The 18,308-nt window shown below is 43.4% G+C and overlaps 1 protein-coding gene across 3 annotated transcripts in view; it reads left to right on the top strand.

Moving 5' to 3' along the window:
- bcl11bb (BAF chromatin remodeling complex subunit BCL11B b) overlaps positions 1-14,327 on the top strand; it is a 29,015-nt gene extending 14,688 nt beyond the window's left edge. For all 3 annotated transcript variants that reach the window (XM_046836212.1, XM_046836211.1, XM_046836210.1), the window contains one exon: positions 11,874-14,327. In XM_046836212.1, coding sequence (XP_046692168.1) covers positions 11,874-13,831 — 1,958 coding nt within the window. In that variant the 3' untranslated portion in view covers positions 13,832-14,327. The remainder of the gene's footprint in view (positions 1-11,873) is intronic.
- Positions 14,328-18,308: the final 3,981 nt, after the last annotated feature.

The raw sequence follows: 18,308 nt of genomic DNA, 5'->3' as shown, positions 1-18,308 counted from the left end.
AAAAATGACAAATTTCAGTCGAATCAGTGCAGCGCTCTTGCCGTGGCGCATGACACAGCTTCCAGATGTGAGCGTAATCATTGGTGAGTGAGAACGGTTCGTCAAAACCTTTGAGGTTTCTTCTTGTCTAAACGTTCGCCTTGCAAGGCCCAAAGCTTGATCAAGAGCTCTCCAAAAGACCTTTTGTTTCACGGTTGCAGATGGTGGTCTGTGTTTCCTATACAACATGTATTTGAGTGTGTCAGATATGTGGGATTGTAAACAAGAAAGGAGTGTCACGGTATAACTGTAAACCACTGCTCTTGATTACGGCGTGTTTCTCATATAAGGCGCTACCTGTTCTGTTCTTCTGCGAAATACAAACGGCATCAATTTTGTCCTCGTTTGCAAAACTGCACACGACACCTACCATCTTACGGTCTGCATTGTTTTTTTTTCTGTTTTTTTTAATCTGCCTAAGCAAGCACACGTCCTTGCATGCTGGCCCTTTGCAGTGTTCATCTAATCACCGAGCGTGCTCTCATTTAAATATTAGAGTAGTCTTTAATCATGGAAAGTAATCAGTGTCATGCATATTCATACGGTCCCGGTCTAACAGTCTCATTGTCTCGCTTCAGTGCCAAATCATCTCAGCCAGTCTCTCAGCTGCCTGCTCTGATAGCGAGAGCCTGGTCCTGTGCCAAATATATAAAAAATAAAAAAAACAACATCTCAAGTTTGAAAGAACTTCTTGCGCATTTATATGTCATCCCTGAAGAGAGAGGTGTGAGTGTGCGTCTTGTGTGTGTGTGCGTGCGTGTGTGTGTTTGTTTGTGCGTCTGAGAGGAGAGATTTTCGAAAGATGGCGAGACTGATCCCTGTTTCCGAGCGATGAATATTTGCGCAGGGGCTCAAGGAAAACGACATTTGCATAATGACTTTGTAGTTCTGCATTAATTAAATTTGCATATGAAACTGCGTTAATTACCTCTGATCATCTAGTTTTGACTCCGCCGCATTTGATGTCCAGCCTTTGGGGTTGTGATTAGAGGTTACAGTGGCATTTTGTGTTTGTGTGTGTGTGTGTCTGTTTGTGCGAAGATGATAGGTGTGTGTATGCGTTTGTGACAGTTAGTTAGTGGCGAGAGATTGTTAGCGGATATGAAAACCATTTTCTCACACTGTCACTCAGAGTACACAGGATGAGTAAATCGTATCTGTGTGTCCTCCGTACCCTCTGTACAGAACTGACTATAAAAGGGCTGATGTACACCTTGATATCATGTTTGTCTTTGGTAAGGTTCAATAGTTTTTGGTTGAAACGTCTTCATTTGGGTAAACCAGGTTGGAACAAATGAATGCATTCATAACATTATTATTTATTTTAAAAAAGGCATTATAGTTTTCTAGGAATGTTCACAATGCATAAGTTACTGTAAATTGTGGAATATAGAAGCAGGGTTTGGTATGTTATGTATCACCAATATCACAGTTTCAAGTTTGATAACGCCATTGTGATCAGATGTGAACTGCACACACACACATATTATAACTTATGAAGCTGACAATCCATCTGTTGTGAGTCATTTATTAAAGGGGATCAAAAATCCAGGCAGGACTCATGATGCGCTAGACAACGTGGGACTCTTTGGTATTGATTTCATTATGCATAAAAATGACGAGATTAATAGTTGCAATGCATCATATAGAATTATATCAACGTGTATGCCGTCATATGCACCACTCGTGTGTCCATATTTGATTTTTAGAAAATGTAGATGAATGACTCTGTATTGATCGTTAGCATTACGTGTATGGCTTTAAACGAAATGCATAGTCAGTCATTCTAATCTCTGTGTTTAGTACATATATAGTGTACGCTAAGACAATCCCCCAAATAAGAACAACCCAAGTGAATATGCATCAGTTTTCAACATAGATGCAATGCTGCAGCTGTTAAACAGGAAAAGTCTTTATGGTGACACACATGTGCAGAAACATCTGACAATCTCTGTTCTGAGGTAGTTTCTTTTAACATACTATCAATAATTCAATAAAGGTTTTGTTGATGTCCGTGTGCAAAAACAATTCCTATTGGAAAGAGTCCCATTTGTGATATTTAATATTTTTGAATTATTTGACCTGACAAATAATTTATTCATTCAATTAATTTATAACATTGTTATAGAAATAATTAGACCCTAATTATCAATTATTGTTTTGACAAAACAAATGTATGTGACTCTACATTGAAGAACACATATTACTGACAAAAACCTATTGAAAACTTTTGAAAACTATTCAACAGCTATGGACAAAGTTGAACTGCAGCATTTCTGCTGTGGGAAATATTTTGCCATAATCTTAACAATGGCTTTGCTGGAAACAAATTAGCGGTTTATTTAATTTTTTTTTTTTATTATTAGTTGGTTTTGTTTACAAAAAAAAAAAACACACATACTATAGACAAATCTACCTTGTCAATGAGAACAGGTTACAATCCAATAACTTTCTACCCTCCAGGGCTTTTGCTTTGGAAAAGGCTCATGGGCTTGGGATTGGAGGTGTGGTTATCAGTTCTGGCCCAGACCACCCCAAGGAAGGCTGATTGGTTTTTCGAACCCAGCTCCATGCTGGATCGGTTAAAGTGCGGCAGAAAAGAGCGACACGCCATGTGCTTTCCACTCGCCGCCCTGCAAGGAGTTAAAGTCTCCCACATGAAGGCATCAAACGCTCCACATACCGCTTTATGGTAGTCATATGGCAACCGATTTGATATTTTTCCTACCACAGCAGGGAATAAAACTCGCCACTAATTTAGGCTGCAAGCGCCGCCGCTAAATTTCAGCATGTGCTGACGGTGTTCACCAGATGTTTTCCTTTTGGTCCCTCTCGCTTTTCAGCCCTCGCGCTGTCCCCCCCACCCTCTCTCTCTCTGGACTTGCCTAACGTTCTCTCACATTTTGTGCGAAGCTGCCTGGCTGTGGCACAAGTTTGGAAAACAGAGACTAAGTTTTTATTACAATTATTAAAAACATCATTGCTCTGGTTATAGTTTTCAGCATGTGAGGAATCATGTCCCATCAGATCTGTCAGCAACAGCTCGTTCTCATCGTGTCTCTCAGAGCTAACCGCAACGCTGACGCCCAGATGAGACCCCTCTCCGCTTCTGGAGCGCGTTTAAGCCTGTGCGATTTTCTGCTCCTTTACGCATTTTTTTCTTCTTCTCCTGCTCCTTGATTACACGATGACCTCTACATTACATGGGTCATGTTCCATTAAGACACAGCACGTCATATCACTTCATTGAAACAATGTTTTCCTAGTGTATTATAACCACGTATTTACAGAGCCTCGCACTTTTTTCCCGCATTCTGAGTCTGTCGCGCTCGCTTGCGTCCTCTCGGGAAGGTATTAAGGTGAAAGTGCAGGGTGCTGTACGTTCTAAGAGAGACACGCACAAACACACTCTCCTTGTGAGCTCCTTGTGAAAACACTCCTCCCTTCTTTTTTTCCCGCTCCCAAAGGTTTAGCCCTCCGTCCATCAGCACTCAGATGAACACCTTTTTTCGAGCAGAAAACTAGCCGAGCTGAAGTAGTAAAGCGAGATCTGATGCTGCGGCTGTTTAAAGCAAACAGTTTGCCTCCGCAGACATTACAACGTCTCACGTCTACAGCGAGATCTCGTTGCCCGAGCTTAATTCAGTGGTAAAGTGTGGTGTCGGCTTGAGCGTTTACCAGCCAGAACGTAAGCTCAGTTTCAGCGGCTTTGCTCGCCACCGTTATTGTCGTTGCATTCTGGGTGGCATTATAAAAACGCAACCGCTTTTAAACACCAAAGTTCTCATACGCTTTTTTTTATTTTTATGGCTGTTTTATTTTTCCCCCCCTCCCTCACTCAAAACTGTCTGTCTCTTTCACTGGCGCTGATTTTGATCTGTCTTGATGTGATAAATGCCGCGTGCTGACCATGACTGGGCCATATGCCGCCGCTTTGCTGTGGATACTATTTTCCCCTGTGCAGCAAACACAAGCCAGACCTCGCCTTTAGAATCACGTACGTATGCTGTACTCTCTCACGGCTGGAGAGTTGATCGTTGGCAGTTTCACCTGGCTTCTCCTCTGTATGACATCTCTCGACAAATCAAAACCGGTTTAGCTTTGCCTACGGCAGTCCTAGCCTGTTCTCTGCACTGAAATACGGCTCAGTTTTTAAGATCACCACAAACGGAAAATGCTGCGTCATGCTAATAATAACACGTCATTGCAGTACATAGGTTTATCTCCGAGAGGTTATGGACACCATGGTATCACAAGTACCCTCCTTTGTCCCCGCTGGAGCCCCTGTGAAATGAAATAAGGCCCTGATCGTATCAGGTTTTGCTGCATGCCAGCACAGGCTTGTCCCGCTGGCTCACTGAGTTAGCCATGGCTCTGGCGCTACAGGCACTGCTGAGATGAAAGAACCTCCTTAACCATAAGCTATGTAGGGAACTGAGCCAGGGACTGAAATGCATCGGCGTGATAACAGCCAAGGGAAAAACGAATCTCCTCTTGTTTATTTCCCCCACGGCTGCAGCCAGGAGAAGGGTACATGTTGGTGCGAAGGGGGATTCAGCTGGTTGACGTGGCCATTTCTGTTTGAACCTAACTGGCATGAGTTATTTTGTTCATTTTAAGTCATTTATTGCTTTTTGTTAGTTTATCTTAATCTATATCTTTGTATTAGTGTCATAATCTGATTTGTCTCAGCATTGTTTGCATAGTCACATATTCTCTTCATCTTTTTTTGTCATTAGTCTTATTTGCTCATTTCGCCTTCATTTTTTCTCTTCTCTTCTCTTCTCTTCTCTCTTCTCTTCTCTTCTCTTCTCTTCTCTTCTTGTCCCATTCTATCTCTTCCTTTCCTTTCCTTTCTCTTCTCTTCTCTTCTCTTCTCAGCTACATGTTTGTTTCTGATTATGTGATCTAAGGTAGGAACTTACTTATTTTCAAAGTCTTGTTCTACACAAACACACACACACACACACACACACACACACACACACACACACACACACAGAACAGGACCATGCGCACACACACATACACCGATCTGTAATATGGTCAGCTTTGGGGCTCGATGCCAGCACGCATGGCAGTAAGGTGGCTGGCATGTGTGGCGGCTCCTGCCATCATAAGGGCCGGGGCGGCATCTGAGAAGCCGTTTTTATAGCACACACACACGCACACACTGATTATAGCAGCCTGATTGCTTTGGAAGGCACTCTGAAGGTCTGCTGAGTTTTACAGTGGCCTTTAAATGGGTCTAGATGCCTGCGCTCAGCTGGGGACCATTATGGGGTACGTTATCCCAAAAAAATGGCGGGGCAATTATTTCCCATACGGGACTGTTCTGCATGCCATTTTGCTCTCACACATACACACACACACACACACACACACAGAAGTGCACATACACACACAAACAAGACATGACATGCTTGTTTTGTGCATTTATGAATTCCAGGCTTCCTTGTGCAAAATTGAAGAGATCAATATGCACCTCCCACAGTTATGATGAACATGTTGAAGGATCATTCCTGACAGTCGGAGCTACCTGCACTCACGCTGATTCTTTTAGTGTTCTGTTGGAATTGTTGGTGTGTTTGTGTGAGTATGTGTAATAGAGAGAGAGAGAGAGAGAGTGTAAAGCCTGTGGATGTGTGGGTGGGAGATGGTGCCCATCCAGGAGAAGATTGACGAGATGCATAGCGCCCAGCTCACGTTCTCTTTGATCTTGTTCCTCTAGCTTGTTTTTTTTTTCTTTCTTCCCTGCACGGGCGGTCTGCGTCTGCCTTTAACCGCAAGCTCAAGTGTCATTTATCAAACCCCTCGAGCCCTTCGCCATCGGTAGCTCATGCCAGCCGGGTCTTAGTGTAACGACACATACTGGGGCTTGTGCCCGAACCATGATTCAGGCTTGCTGCAATGCCATGAAAGCTTAGCTAGTGTACTCTGTATTACTGTGGCCAGGCCAGGAGTTATAGCTCTTATTGACAGAGTTGTCTTTCCACTTATTTTTCACTGTCTGCTTCTGCCTCTGGCACAGGACCTTCCCCTTCTCGCTCCCTTCATGTCTAGCTTATGATGGCACACCATTCGGGCCGGTGCGTGTTTTCAATTATCTGCTTGTACATCCTAGTCTGGGCTGTAAGAGACGGAGATGTAGCACGCACTCTGGCAAACACACACTTTTGCACAAACACACACCACCTGCTGAAAAGTGGGCATCAAGCCAAGATTTATGTCAGAGTTTTTATAGAAGTGAGGGAAGCACTTATGTCCAGTCTTTGTTCCTAAGTCCATTTTAAGTGTGTGTGGTGTGTATGTAGCGCAGCCACATCTCTTCTCGGTCATCCTGCAGGTGGAGACACAACCAGGCTGCTTCTAAAACGTGTGTGCCTTTTACAAAGGCTTAGATGCTCTATAAACCCCCAGTGTTTCACTGCAGATAAGCTGCTTTTCCTTAATAAAGTTGTCTTTTGAACTTAGGGAGAAGTTTCTGGATTCCACAACCAGAGGCACTAGGATCTAACATGGCGATCATGGTGAAAGGAAGCTCCTTAAAACTAATACCGATGTACATCAGTGAAGGCTGATCACAGATATTAAAAATGGTAGCACCCTGGGGCTCACTGTAGGCATAAAACTGTTGCACTTAGGAAAACCCAGACACACACTGAGTGAAACGCAAGCGGTTCAACTCTGCCATCATGCTGTGCCTTTTCCGAATAGCAAGCATGGTAAATTCTTGCCGTTACTCTGCCCACAGTACGCCCATGTTGTCAGCAAGCTCTTTGCTTAAAAAAAAAAAATTACTAAGAATCGAAGAAGGCAAGCAATGTCACGGCTGTATTTCACACACAGCTTGTTAATCGCTGCTGATGACATGTTAAGGCTGGTTTATACTTCTGCGTATTCGTGCATTTGTGTCACAAAGCGTGGCATGCAAAGGCACACCAACAGACTGACATGCAAACCTGCAAAAAAGCTGAATAGTTTTCACAGACAAAAATTCCTAAACTGCTCTTGGCATCTCTAACACTGATTGGATGAGATCAGGAGGTGTGTCCTGTTGTGTAACAAGAAGTGTTGTGACTCTTTGTGTAAATCTATCTCTCTATCTATCTATCTATCTATCTGTCTGTCTGTCTGTCTGTCTGTCTGTCTGTCTGTCTGTCTGTCTGTCTGTCTGTCTGTCTGTCTGTCTGTCTGTGTAAGCAAAGCTAAGAAAGGTTGGTTGCGTAGTGGTTAAGGCACTGGCCTCTGTATTAAAAGGTCACATGTTCAAGTCACAGTATCACCAAGCTGCCACTGCTGTGCCCTTGAACAAGGCCCTTAACCTCAACTGCTCATTTGTAAGCTGCTAAGGGAGTCTGACAAATACCAAATTCTTACAAGGTATGATGAAAGGAATTATTAAACCGTATTGTTTATGATATAATGTTTCAAATAGAATCATCTTTTTTCTCCGTGAAGAGAATCTGAAAAAATCAGGTTGACTATTTGCTCATTCGGGTTTAAACAGTAATATAGCAGGGTTTTTGTGATCGTAAACATGCCAGTAATTATCGCACCCGCTCTGCTACATCACCATTCACTGCACACTGTACACAAAACTACATTAAATATGCCGACGAAGAGATAAAAAACAAGCCGTGTAACAGTGTAACAGTGAAGCAGTAAAATGAATTTATCCGAACAGGCACCAAATGTAGAAGGTCAGTTATCAATACTGCAAGAATCTATAAACTCGTCTAGAACGAAATCAGCCTTTACCTCTTATCATTATGTATATTTCTCTTGTCTTTTGTTTGTTAGTTTTTTTTCCTTTGTTCCACAAAAGTCAATCATAATCTTCTGTAAGCTATGCGATAAGATGCTTTATAGAGTCTTATTTTTTTGCCGTGGTGAGTTGTTTTTTTAAAAAGACAGCCCTGCTAGTCCATATACCAGGCAGCCCTGCTCCACAGCGTTGTAACGTGCGAGCAATTACAACGGACAAGAATTTCGAGATGTGCCCCTGCACAGAAACCTGTTTACTTGAAAAGCAATTATAATGGAAGCCTGAGGGCAGCTTATAATTTCCTGAAATTAAGTTTGGTTTTGGATGATACAACTGGTTAACGAAGACATCTCAAAGTAAGCATGGTCATGCTTCAAATTTGTTTCATGGTTGTTGGTACAGTGTAGAAGTTTTAGTTTCATGATTTCTTTTCTTATTAATATCAAAGTGTTTTATTAATGCTGTTGCAATGGGATTTGATCTGATAACCTTCTGGTCATTTAGGCAGATTGCTTAGCTACTATTTATAAATGCTGTGTGGTCAAGTCTGAAATTGTAGAAGATCGTATACCAGTGTGCTTCCTGATAATCCCAATGGACTAGCATCTAAATGAAATACCACAGCTGCCATATAATACCCATAATGCCCTGTGGATTGCCCTGCATGCAGTGTTGCAAATAAGAAGGTGCTGTTTGGGATTTAGAAACCTGTTCCACTTCATTGTGGTACTTTTTTTTTTTTTTACGAGCGCACACGATTCAGGCATGACTACAATGAACTGGTTATGATTAAACATATTGAGAATATCAAGATTTAAAAAAAGATAGCGAGACACAGTTGTGTGAGGTCTCTCTCTTTCCCATGCATAAAAACACACACACACACACACACACACACACACACACACACACACACACACACACACACACACACACACACACACACAGTGTGTATCTACGGCAGAAGCAGCTTTTCCCTAGCAATGGCAGCATGCCCCACATCACCATGCATGCATGCGTGTGTGTTGTGTGTGTGTGTTTGTGTGTGTATTTGTGTGTGTGTGTGTGTGTGTGTGTGTGATTTGCATGGCAGTCTGGCCTCTTGATTAGCCGCCATCATCTGAAACAAGACATCAGCGATGCGAGGTGAGGCCCCGTGGGTGCCCAGGAGCTGCAGATCACAGAAATGCTAATGTGGGCACCGTGCCAGGTGTCACACAGTGGGTGACAGGTTCTCAGAGGGGGCGTGGGCGCTGCCAGGGGGGGGTCGCACTCTGTGCGTTATCACCTCGTCCTTTGTTCTTTATGCAAATCCACCGCTGTAGCGTCCTCCGCTGCTAGGAATGTGACATGTTCTGGAAGCCGAGCTCCCAGAAGTGCAAGGCGTAAGGCTTACAAACACACACACACACACACACACACACACACACACACATCACTGTGACTGGCAACGTCTCTCTTTCTCTCAGATCACTGAACATGGACGGGCATTGTTGTGCCACTCGAAGTGTTAGCGATAGCATCCATGTTAGCATCCCCTTCTTCTTAAGACAAGAGACTTCTGAACTTTCTCAGAGATAATTAAATATCAAACACACCCCCTTAACCATTACAAGCATGCTAATCGCTTACAAAAAAAGCAGAATGTCATCATTTTCAATGAGAGCTAAACCCTGAAATGTCTCTCAAAGGACAGCTTAATTGGCTGTGAGGTTTTGTGACATCAAATCCACGAGGGTGGGGAAACTTTAATGCCGGACCACCTCTAATACACACACGCATCATTAATCACATACACACAGACACAATGTGACGCCCCTCCTCTGTGATTAGCACAGAGAGCCGCATATCTTATAACAGCCGTGACTCAACTTAGCTATTTAACCTGTAATCCCTGCATTATTTATGGAAGTGTGAGGGGTGGGGGGGATGAAATGAGGCCATTAGGCTCTCACAACGAACACCCCGAAAGCGAAAAGGCACTGTGCTAACTGCTAGTTGACCTCCACGGCCCACAGCGAGAGCTTTTTTTTATCATGGACCACCGTAATTGCTGCAAATTGAATCACAGAGCGAGTGGCAATGATTCCTTAATGAGCACTTTTATTGGATGGAGCAGTGCAGTGTGGCACCAGCCCTGCCCGGTGCCATGCGGTGCGACCCAATGGGCCGTGATCAGATGGAGATTTGTGATCCTGAGGTGGCTGATGGGTAATTTCACACCATCACACCACACAAGCTGCCGTCGCAAGACATGGCTCTCTGATGGGTCATTAGCATATTTTAACTTATTCATGATGGGCTTCTCTCATTCTGTCTCTCTCTCTCTTTTGCTCTTGCTCCCTCTTTCTCTCGCTCTCTCGAGCTTGTTTTGAAAGTTGATGAAATTTGTCTTTGGTCGTCATTAGGCCTGCCTGTCTGTTAGCTGACACGCTCCTTTGGCAACATATGGCTCTTTCTGTAAGAAGTGATAAGATGCAAATTGCCAGAGCTTGAGCGCACATTTATGGCAGAGTAGAGACGCACACTCATAAAGAGACCCACACACACACACACACACACACACACACACACACACACACACACATTCAAGCCAGTCCCTCTACTCACACCCCCTCTCTATCACTCTCTCTATGTCTGTCTCACTGCCATATCCCATCTCCCACCTCTCTATTTAGAAAAAAAAAATCCAGTTTCGGCACTAAGCAGTCACTTGAGGAATGTGTGATCTTGACGAGGTGTCATTAGAACTCATGGGGGAACATCAATTACGTCCACTCCTAATCCACACTTCAGCTCCGGGCTGAGTTCCATGCACACCAAGAAGGGAAAAGGAGCACATTTATATTTTAGCATCACCCCCCTTCTTCCTGCTCCCTCCTGTCAGCCATGTGTGTGAAGGCCGGCCAAACTAAACACGGACATCAGGCCTCCACACTTCTCTTCTCATCTCCAACAGAGCAGCACCAGTGGGACTCTGGCCATGCCATACAAGCCGCTGGCCATGGCCCCAATAACACCCTTTGGCCCCTGTCAGCCGTAGAGACAATATCACAGTCCCATTAGTGCATGACAGCTCTACACACACACACACACACACAAAAAAAAGGAAGCAATACTCCTCTACTCTGTCTAGAAACAATTGACAACATGACCCATATTGTTAGTTAGAAAAACTTTTCATGAAGTATTTCATATTTCATTCACTGATAATAATTCTCATTCTGACTTTTTCAGCCAAATTGTTATGAATTTTTACCATATATGTATTTTACATTCATATTCCGCACACTTTATAAATGCATATGGTCGTAATTGTAATGCAGTCTTTTAAGCCACAGTAAAACTGATAACCATGAACCCTTGTATTTTCTCTCTGTTTCTTCATCTCGTCTTCCCCTGCCTTTGCTACACATGTATTCCCATATGGAAATAGAGAGAGAATGTATGTGTGTGTGTGTGTGTGTTTGTGTGTGTGTGTTTGTATGTGTGGATGGGTGTGTGTGCATGTGAATTGAGCTGTATATTAAAGCCTGTCTGGCATTAGCATTAGCATAATGCGTTGAGGCCTTCAGGCTGTACCTGCCATCTGCATTAGGCTCCAGCCTTCAGGGAGTCTCAGGAAGACGCTCACACACCAACCCTCCACCCTACGGCCCTTGATCCTTACCCAGTCACGTACAGACACATCCTCTCTGCCGAGGGTTTAGAGAACAGCAGGCACCGTGAGGCCACTGATAACCTGGCAGAGTATCAGGCGATTCGGCTTTCCCACTTACAGCGATGCAATTTTCATTTTGTCTTATAAAATGGCTGTCACCCGAGTGCGGCGAGATGCCGCTCACATGTTGCCTGTTTAATTTTTAAAGTGAAATGATCCATGAACCTCATCATAGAGAACTCTTCCCTTTGATTACACCCAAAGCCATCGCGGCGAACAAACAGATGCAGGAATGACATGAAATCTATTAAAGCGTGCCATCAGAGCCTCTCCGAGGAGTGTGTTGCAGAGTTAAGCGCTAATATTGATGCGTTTATTCACACCATGTACCCTTGTGTCTTGCAGGGAAAGACGAGCCTTCTAGCTACATCTGCACCACATGTAAGCAGACCTTCACCAGCGCCTGGTTCCTGCTGCAGCACGCTCAGAACACACATGGCATCCGCATCTACCTGGACAATCACCCTTCCAGCTGTTCTCTTACACCCCGTATGGCATTGCCCCCTCCTCTGGGAGCAGATGCCCTGCCTCGCTCGCCTCTTGCCAGCTTTCTGGGAGACAACAGTAACCCGTTCCACTTGCTCCGCATGGCAGCACCTCTTCTGCGAGAGACTCAGCCTCCCGGATACATCGAGACCCGCTTGCCATCTACACCACCATTTGTAAGCCCACCTCTACCACCCCGTCAACCCCTTGAGCGTCTGGGCCCAGAGGAGATGGGCATTCTTACACAGCATCCCAGTGCCTTTGAGCGGGTGATGCGCTTGGCCCCAATGCCAATGGAGCCACCATCCATGGATTTCTCCCGCCGCCTCCGTGAGCTGGCCAGCAACAACAACAATAACGGTGGGCCCACACCTCCTCTCTCACCCAACCGTATGCCCCCTGTGCACAGGCTTCTTAGCCCCACACTCTTTCAGCCTGGTGCCAAGCCAGCACCATTTCTGGGAACACCAACACAGCCTCTTCCGGCTGTTCCCAGGTCCAGCTCCTCACCAACTTTGGGACAGGGAGGCAAAGTTAAGTCCTGTGAGTTCTGCGGAAAGACATTTAAGTTTCAGAGTAATCTGATAGTACACAGGCGCAGTCACACCGGTGAGAGGCCTTATAAGTGCCACCTGTGTGATCACGCCTGCTCTCAGGCCAGCAAGCTGAAACGGCACATGAAGACCCACTTACAGAAGTCAGGTTCGTTGAGCAGTTCGCCCGATCGGGGCAGGCGTGACTCAACAGGAGAGGAGCAAAAGAGTGGAGAGGGCAGGGAAATACTGGACAACGACGAAGATGAGGAAGACGAGGAGGAGGACGAGGAAGAGGAGGAGATAGAAGAGCAACAGAACGGCAATAGCAGGCCCGCATCTAATCTTAGCATGGACTCTGAGCTCAGCAGGAACCGGGAAAATGAGCCCCAGCCTTTGATGACCGAGAAACCACTCTCAATCAACAGAGGGATGGAAAGCCAATATAACAACATCGACAATCACCTGAGACTGCCTTTGGGCAAGAGGCTGAGGGAAGAGGCAGATGCAGATTCATCAGCCAGAGGAATAGATGCAGAGGGTCAACCCATGGTTAACGGCAGGGGCTGCGGTCACGAGGACTCCATGGTGCGTTTGTTCCAGCAGAAGCCTGCACCAATCTCTAGCCCAAACCTTTCTAGCTCCTCAGCCAAGAGGATCAAAATAGAGAAAGACATGGAGCTTCCATCCCTGCCACTTATTTCTTCTGAAAATGTGTACTCTCAGCTGTTGGCTGGCTACGCTGCTTCCCGCCACTACATCAGGGAGCCCTTCCTGGGCTTTGGTGACTCTCGACAGTCACCTTTCGCCACCTCATCTGAGCATTCCTCCTCAGAGACGGGCAGTCTGCGCTTCTCCACACCTCCTGGGGAGCTGCTGGAAAGCGGATTGTTGTCAGGACGGAGTGGCAGCAGCACACCCCACCTCCATCTTCGAGGTCCGGGTCCTGGCAGGCCTCCTGGTTCTAAAGAGAGCCGGAGGAGTGACACGTGCGAGTTCTGTGGCAAGGTGTTCAAGAACTGCAGCAACCTGACAGTGCATCGGCGCAGCCACACAGGCGAGAGGCCATACAAGTGCGACCTGTGCAGCTATGCCTGTGCACAAAGCAGCAAGCTCACGCGCCATATGAAGACCCATGGCCAGTTCGGCAAGGAGGTGTATCGCTGCGACATCTGCCACATGCCCTTCAGCGTCTATAGCACCCTCGAAAAACACATGAAGAAGTGGCATGGTGAACACTTGATGAGCAACGATGTCAAACTTGAGCAGGCTGATCGAGCCTAAGCTATGTGCACTAAAGCACATAGTTCAGACAGTGTGACAAGTTTAGCTGAAAATCATTTGAATAAGTCTAACTAGAGTTTTTGGAATGATTTGGTGTTTTATTTTTTTTCAATTCGTGTTTTTTTTTTCTAGTGCCACCTGAGAAATAAGAACGTTAGTAAATGTTTGTGGATGGATTTGAAAAAGCCCTGCTGGCATTCCCGGCAACCACCAGGAATTTGTCCATTCTGAATCCATGGAGCCTTTCTACTGTGCAATAATTTCTGTATTTATTGGATCATTTCTTGATGATACTTGGCATGTGCAGGTATATTATGGCATGTGCAGGGGTTTTAATGCATTCCTTTGTTCGAATATTATTTTCAGACACCATTTTAAGATGACACATACTGAGATTTCGGCGTTCTGCCACCAGTTTTTGTTCGAGGAATTTCCTGAAAGGAAAAGTGGTCATTTTAACCTGCTAAATTCTGAAGAAGTTGTACTTCGAAATAAATAAAAAAAATCAGAGTAAGATTCTTCATGTGTACTACTGCTGTTTGCAGTCACACCAGTCGTGGGTGATATATTAAAAACATAAAGCACTGAATGTCAACTTGACAATAAATATGAAACAAATTCGAAAGATACGGAATACCAAGGATGTCTCAGGCAGCTGGATGACAGTTTGACTGTATTTTAATGATTCCCTTTCGACCACCATCCAGCTGAATATGTTCTTGATATGATGGTTTTTTATGATTTCAGCTGGCACGTTTAAAACAAAACAAATTCTACCCCACAACAATACACTTGTTTATACATTCTTGATTTATTCTATTCTTCCTAAGGCTGGTAAAATGATATCCTTTTTGTGATCCAAATGTTTACATTACCACAAATTGTAAAACAAAATATACCATTCAGTGTATATTTTCTTAGCACACATGGGTTAATGGGTTTGGCATTATAGCAGAGTAGACATACCAATTAGTTTATTTTATCCTGTTTTAAAAACCATGACATTCCGTTGACGTTCTTTCCATACTAGGCCCAAAGTGTTAGAACCTATTTTAACAAAACCTCAGCCCGGACCATTTATGTACCTGGTCTGCAGTATTACAGATGTCTGATTTACAAAATTGTTATCAAAATTGGTTTGTTATGGTAACATTCATGTGGCTGCTTAATTTCCAGAGCATTGTGGAATGATCTAATGTGCTCGTATTAGACGTCGGAGGCCTCCACACCTCCTATTTCTTACACTTCACCAGTTCAGAGGTCTGTTACGGCTTTAACAAATGACCCTCAAATCCTAGAAATCTCAGGCTGCTGCTTTATCTTTGCTGTAGACATTTTTTATTTCCTGTTTTAGTTTTTTCATTCCAAATTAAGCTTATATTCAGCACTTAATTAAACTGCTGTTTTTTTTGTTTTTTAAGTTGGTATCTTCTTGAAAGATTTCCTACATTTCTTACCTGATCTTTAAACCTAGCTTACCATGTGCAACTCGGTATACGTCTTTTGGGTAGCATACGTTCAAAACAAGGTAGCTTAAATGGCAGAGATGTTTTAAAACAAGAACCAGAGAATGGTTTAAAGAAACTCGGGAGACAAACTGGCCCAAATGCTCGTGTTTTACTGCCGAACAGTACAACATGCACGGGAACAATTATGCAGTGTGTACACTTGTAAAAAAACAAAAGAAAAAAAAAACATTTCATTTCATTCAGACAACAAGAAATCATAAAGGAGAGGTTAGATATTTATGCATTTGATGTGCATCTGTGTACTACCTTTCAGAATCTATTTTAACGCACAAGTTTGTCCGAGATGACCAAGCCATCTAGTTCTTCACTGATATATAGAGCTGGATCTTCACCAGTTCGTAAGAAATTCTAGAAAAAAAAAAAAAGAAATGACACTCTGTCTTTAAAATAATGTTTACAGTGTTGAAGTACAAAGAAAACAAATTCCTGTGTAAATGTGTTTTAAAAGAGAATAATCTCATGTCTTTTCTACCACTTTTGAATGCCATAGCAGGGTTGGTTGTTTGTTTTATGTTTTATTTTGTTTTTCGTTTTTTATTTTTGGTGTAGGGTCCCCCCATTAAATTTCAATGGATATATTCGTATATGTTTTGTTCACTGTTAAAATACACAGTGTATTTGTATACCAGTGGCATTTTATGAAACAATGCAAAAAAAAAAAAAAATCTTTATATTTTGCAGTCCATTATAAAATTGTGACTCTATCCAAATGTTTTTTTTTTGTTTTTTTTTTTCGTCTCTATACCTGTTCATAATTTTGGTAAATTCATCCTTGTGAGGATGTAAAAAAAGAAAATAAAAAGGAATGAAAATTCAACTTGCTTTTTGAATCACTGTTTCGTGTCGAACATCCAGATTCGAATGATTAAACACCAGTTTTGGAAAGAAGGGTGTAATTAATAAAATTTTATCTGAGAACATTTAATACAATAAAATAAGCTATTAAATAAAATAGTAAAAAACTAAATACTGAAGGATAAATAAATAAAATATTTTGAGTTGAGAGTGAATGAAACAAATAACTAAATAAATAAATACAGGAGCGTAGCTACTGTCAGTAACAATGGTCCATAGAAAGTAAATCTTATTGGCACCAGGATTATGTAAGGAGTTTAAGTTTCAGGTTTGACTGACTGGTAAATTCAGTTATTTAAAAGCTTCAATAAATCTCATTCAGTGTTTCGTTTTCAACATAGGAGCCTCCAGACACTAGTGCTGCTTACGGCATGACCTTTAACCTAATAAGTTCACTATTTTGGAGCTTTTCCCTTTACGTTGCACCTGCTTGATCCTCTGTGCAGGAAAAGATGCTCAAACACAATGACCCGTCTGACCTTTCTTGACCCCGTCAATGCCGCCAAGTCCCTTCTTCCCTCGAGAATTAGATGGGCTTTTGTAGCCCTAACAATGTTGGTTGTAAGGAGGAAAATACTAAAAACCCCTTTTAGCCTATTTATGCATGGCCAATCATGGCGCTTTGGTGTTGAATGAGGCTCTCACGACTTGCACGTTGAGGTATCTTAAAGATAGACCTCTTCTGAAAGACCTTCTCTATTTGTACAGACAAACAATTAAACCGTAGTCTGAGCGTCTTGAAACGCCTTCTAGTGCTCCATGTTTACGTGACTGTCTGCTGAAAGAGCTAGGCATGGATGTGGTTAGACTGACCCTGGACATCTGGGACGCATCTTCAGTCCTGAACCAGCCCATTCCCAGCAAGACTCTGAATAAGATTAAAAGACAGCAGATTCCCAAAGTCTCATGGCACCACGTTCCCTTGAGGTCTTACCATTTTCCCATTCTAATTACGCGATTCAGCCACACCGATGCATCGCTTGGCCGTTTTGACCACCGCTTCACACAGGGTAGTGTCATAGTTCACATCTGACATGTGATTTAAAGTCCCTTTTAAGCTCGGGTAATAGAAGGTCCCCATTTGTGCTGTGTGGCCAATGCCACGGGAAGAAAATGGGCCGTCATTTACTAGGCCAAGACGTCTAGGATGTGAATGGGTCACACACATGGAGACTTTAGGAAATGATGGCTTTTGGTAAAACCACGGCCTCGGGGAACAGGGTGTCAGCAGGGGCTGTGGTCAGGGCCTTGACCACACAGATTGACCACAGAATCCTTTATTTTTTAAATAGGATTGCAGGGGCCAAACCCCACCAGGTCCCTGTGTCTATATCCAGTTAGCAATCTCTATTCCCCGACCAAGGCAAAAGGAAATGGCACCCAGTGAGCAGGCTTTACCCCCAAGGCAGAGGGAGCGGACAACCAGAGCAAATCCGACCCATATGGACAGGCCTGGGAACAGTGAGGGCGCACAGAGCAGTTTTGGAAAAAATGCCGGGCAGGAGACGAAGATGAGTGCGGTTGCTCCACGGTCACTCGGCAGCTGCGGATCTTTTTTTTCTCCAAGATCTGACCCAGAGGAACAAAGTCTTTGTGGTGCCTTAGAATGTATCTGCAAAGCAAAGGGAATGCATGATCCCTGATTGAAAAGTACAAAGAAATAATGGTTTGTTGTGCCTTTATTACGTTGGCGAACAATCAAATAGCACACAATGTCCTTTCAAACATTTTGCATCACAGCATTATTGAACTGTGAAATCTGATTGGCAGAGGGTGTTGAGCAATTTTTGTAAAAAAAAAAAACAAAAAAACCAGCACTAATAACAGAGCAACATGGCTTATAATCACAGATTTATATTAAGAAGTTAGAGTTACTATCGTAACAATTTACTTACGGAAGAAGACTTACGGAAGGAGACTTTTTTCAGTCAGAGGAAAAAAAGTCTTCCATCACAGGAAAGTGGTTCAATTCGGAGAATTTTGTGGTTTCTTTGTAACATGACAAGCTGCACTGTTTTTTTGTGTGTGTTATTAACTTAAAACAAGAGAGAGATTTGTAAGGGAACAACTATTTATATCTACTTTACAGATAT

Source organism: Silurus meridionalis, chromosome 23 (genome assembly GCF_014805685.1).
Source record: "Silurus meridionalis isolate SWU-2019-XX chromosome 23, ASM1480568v1, whole genome shotgun sequence".
Lineage (NCBI taxonomy): Eukaryota > Metazoa > Chordata > Actinopteri > Siluriformes > Siluridae > Silurus > Silurus meridionalis.
Note: the sequence above shows the minus strand (reverse complement) of the source record. Positions and strands in the feature narration are given on the sequence as shown.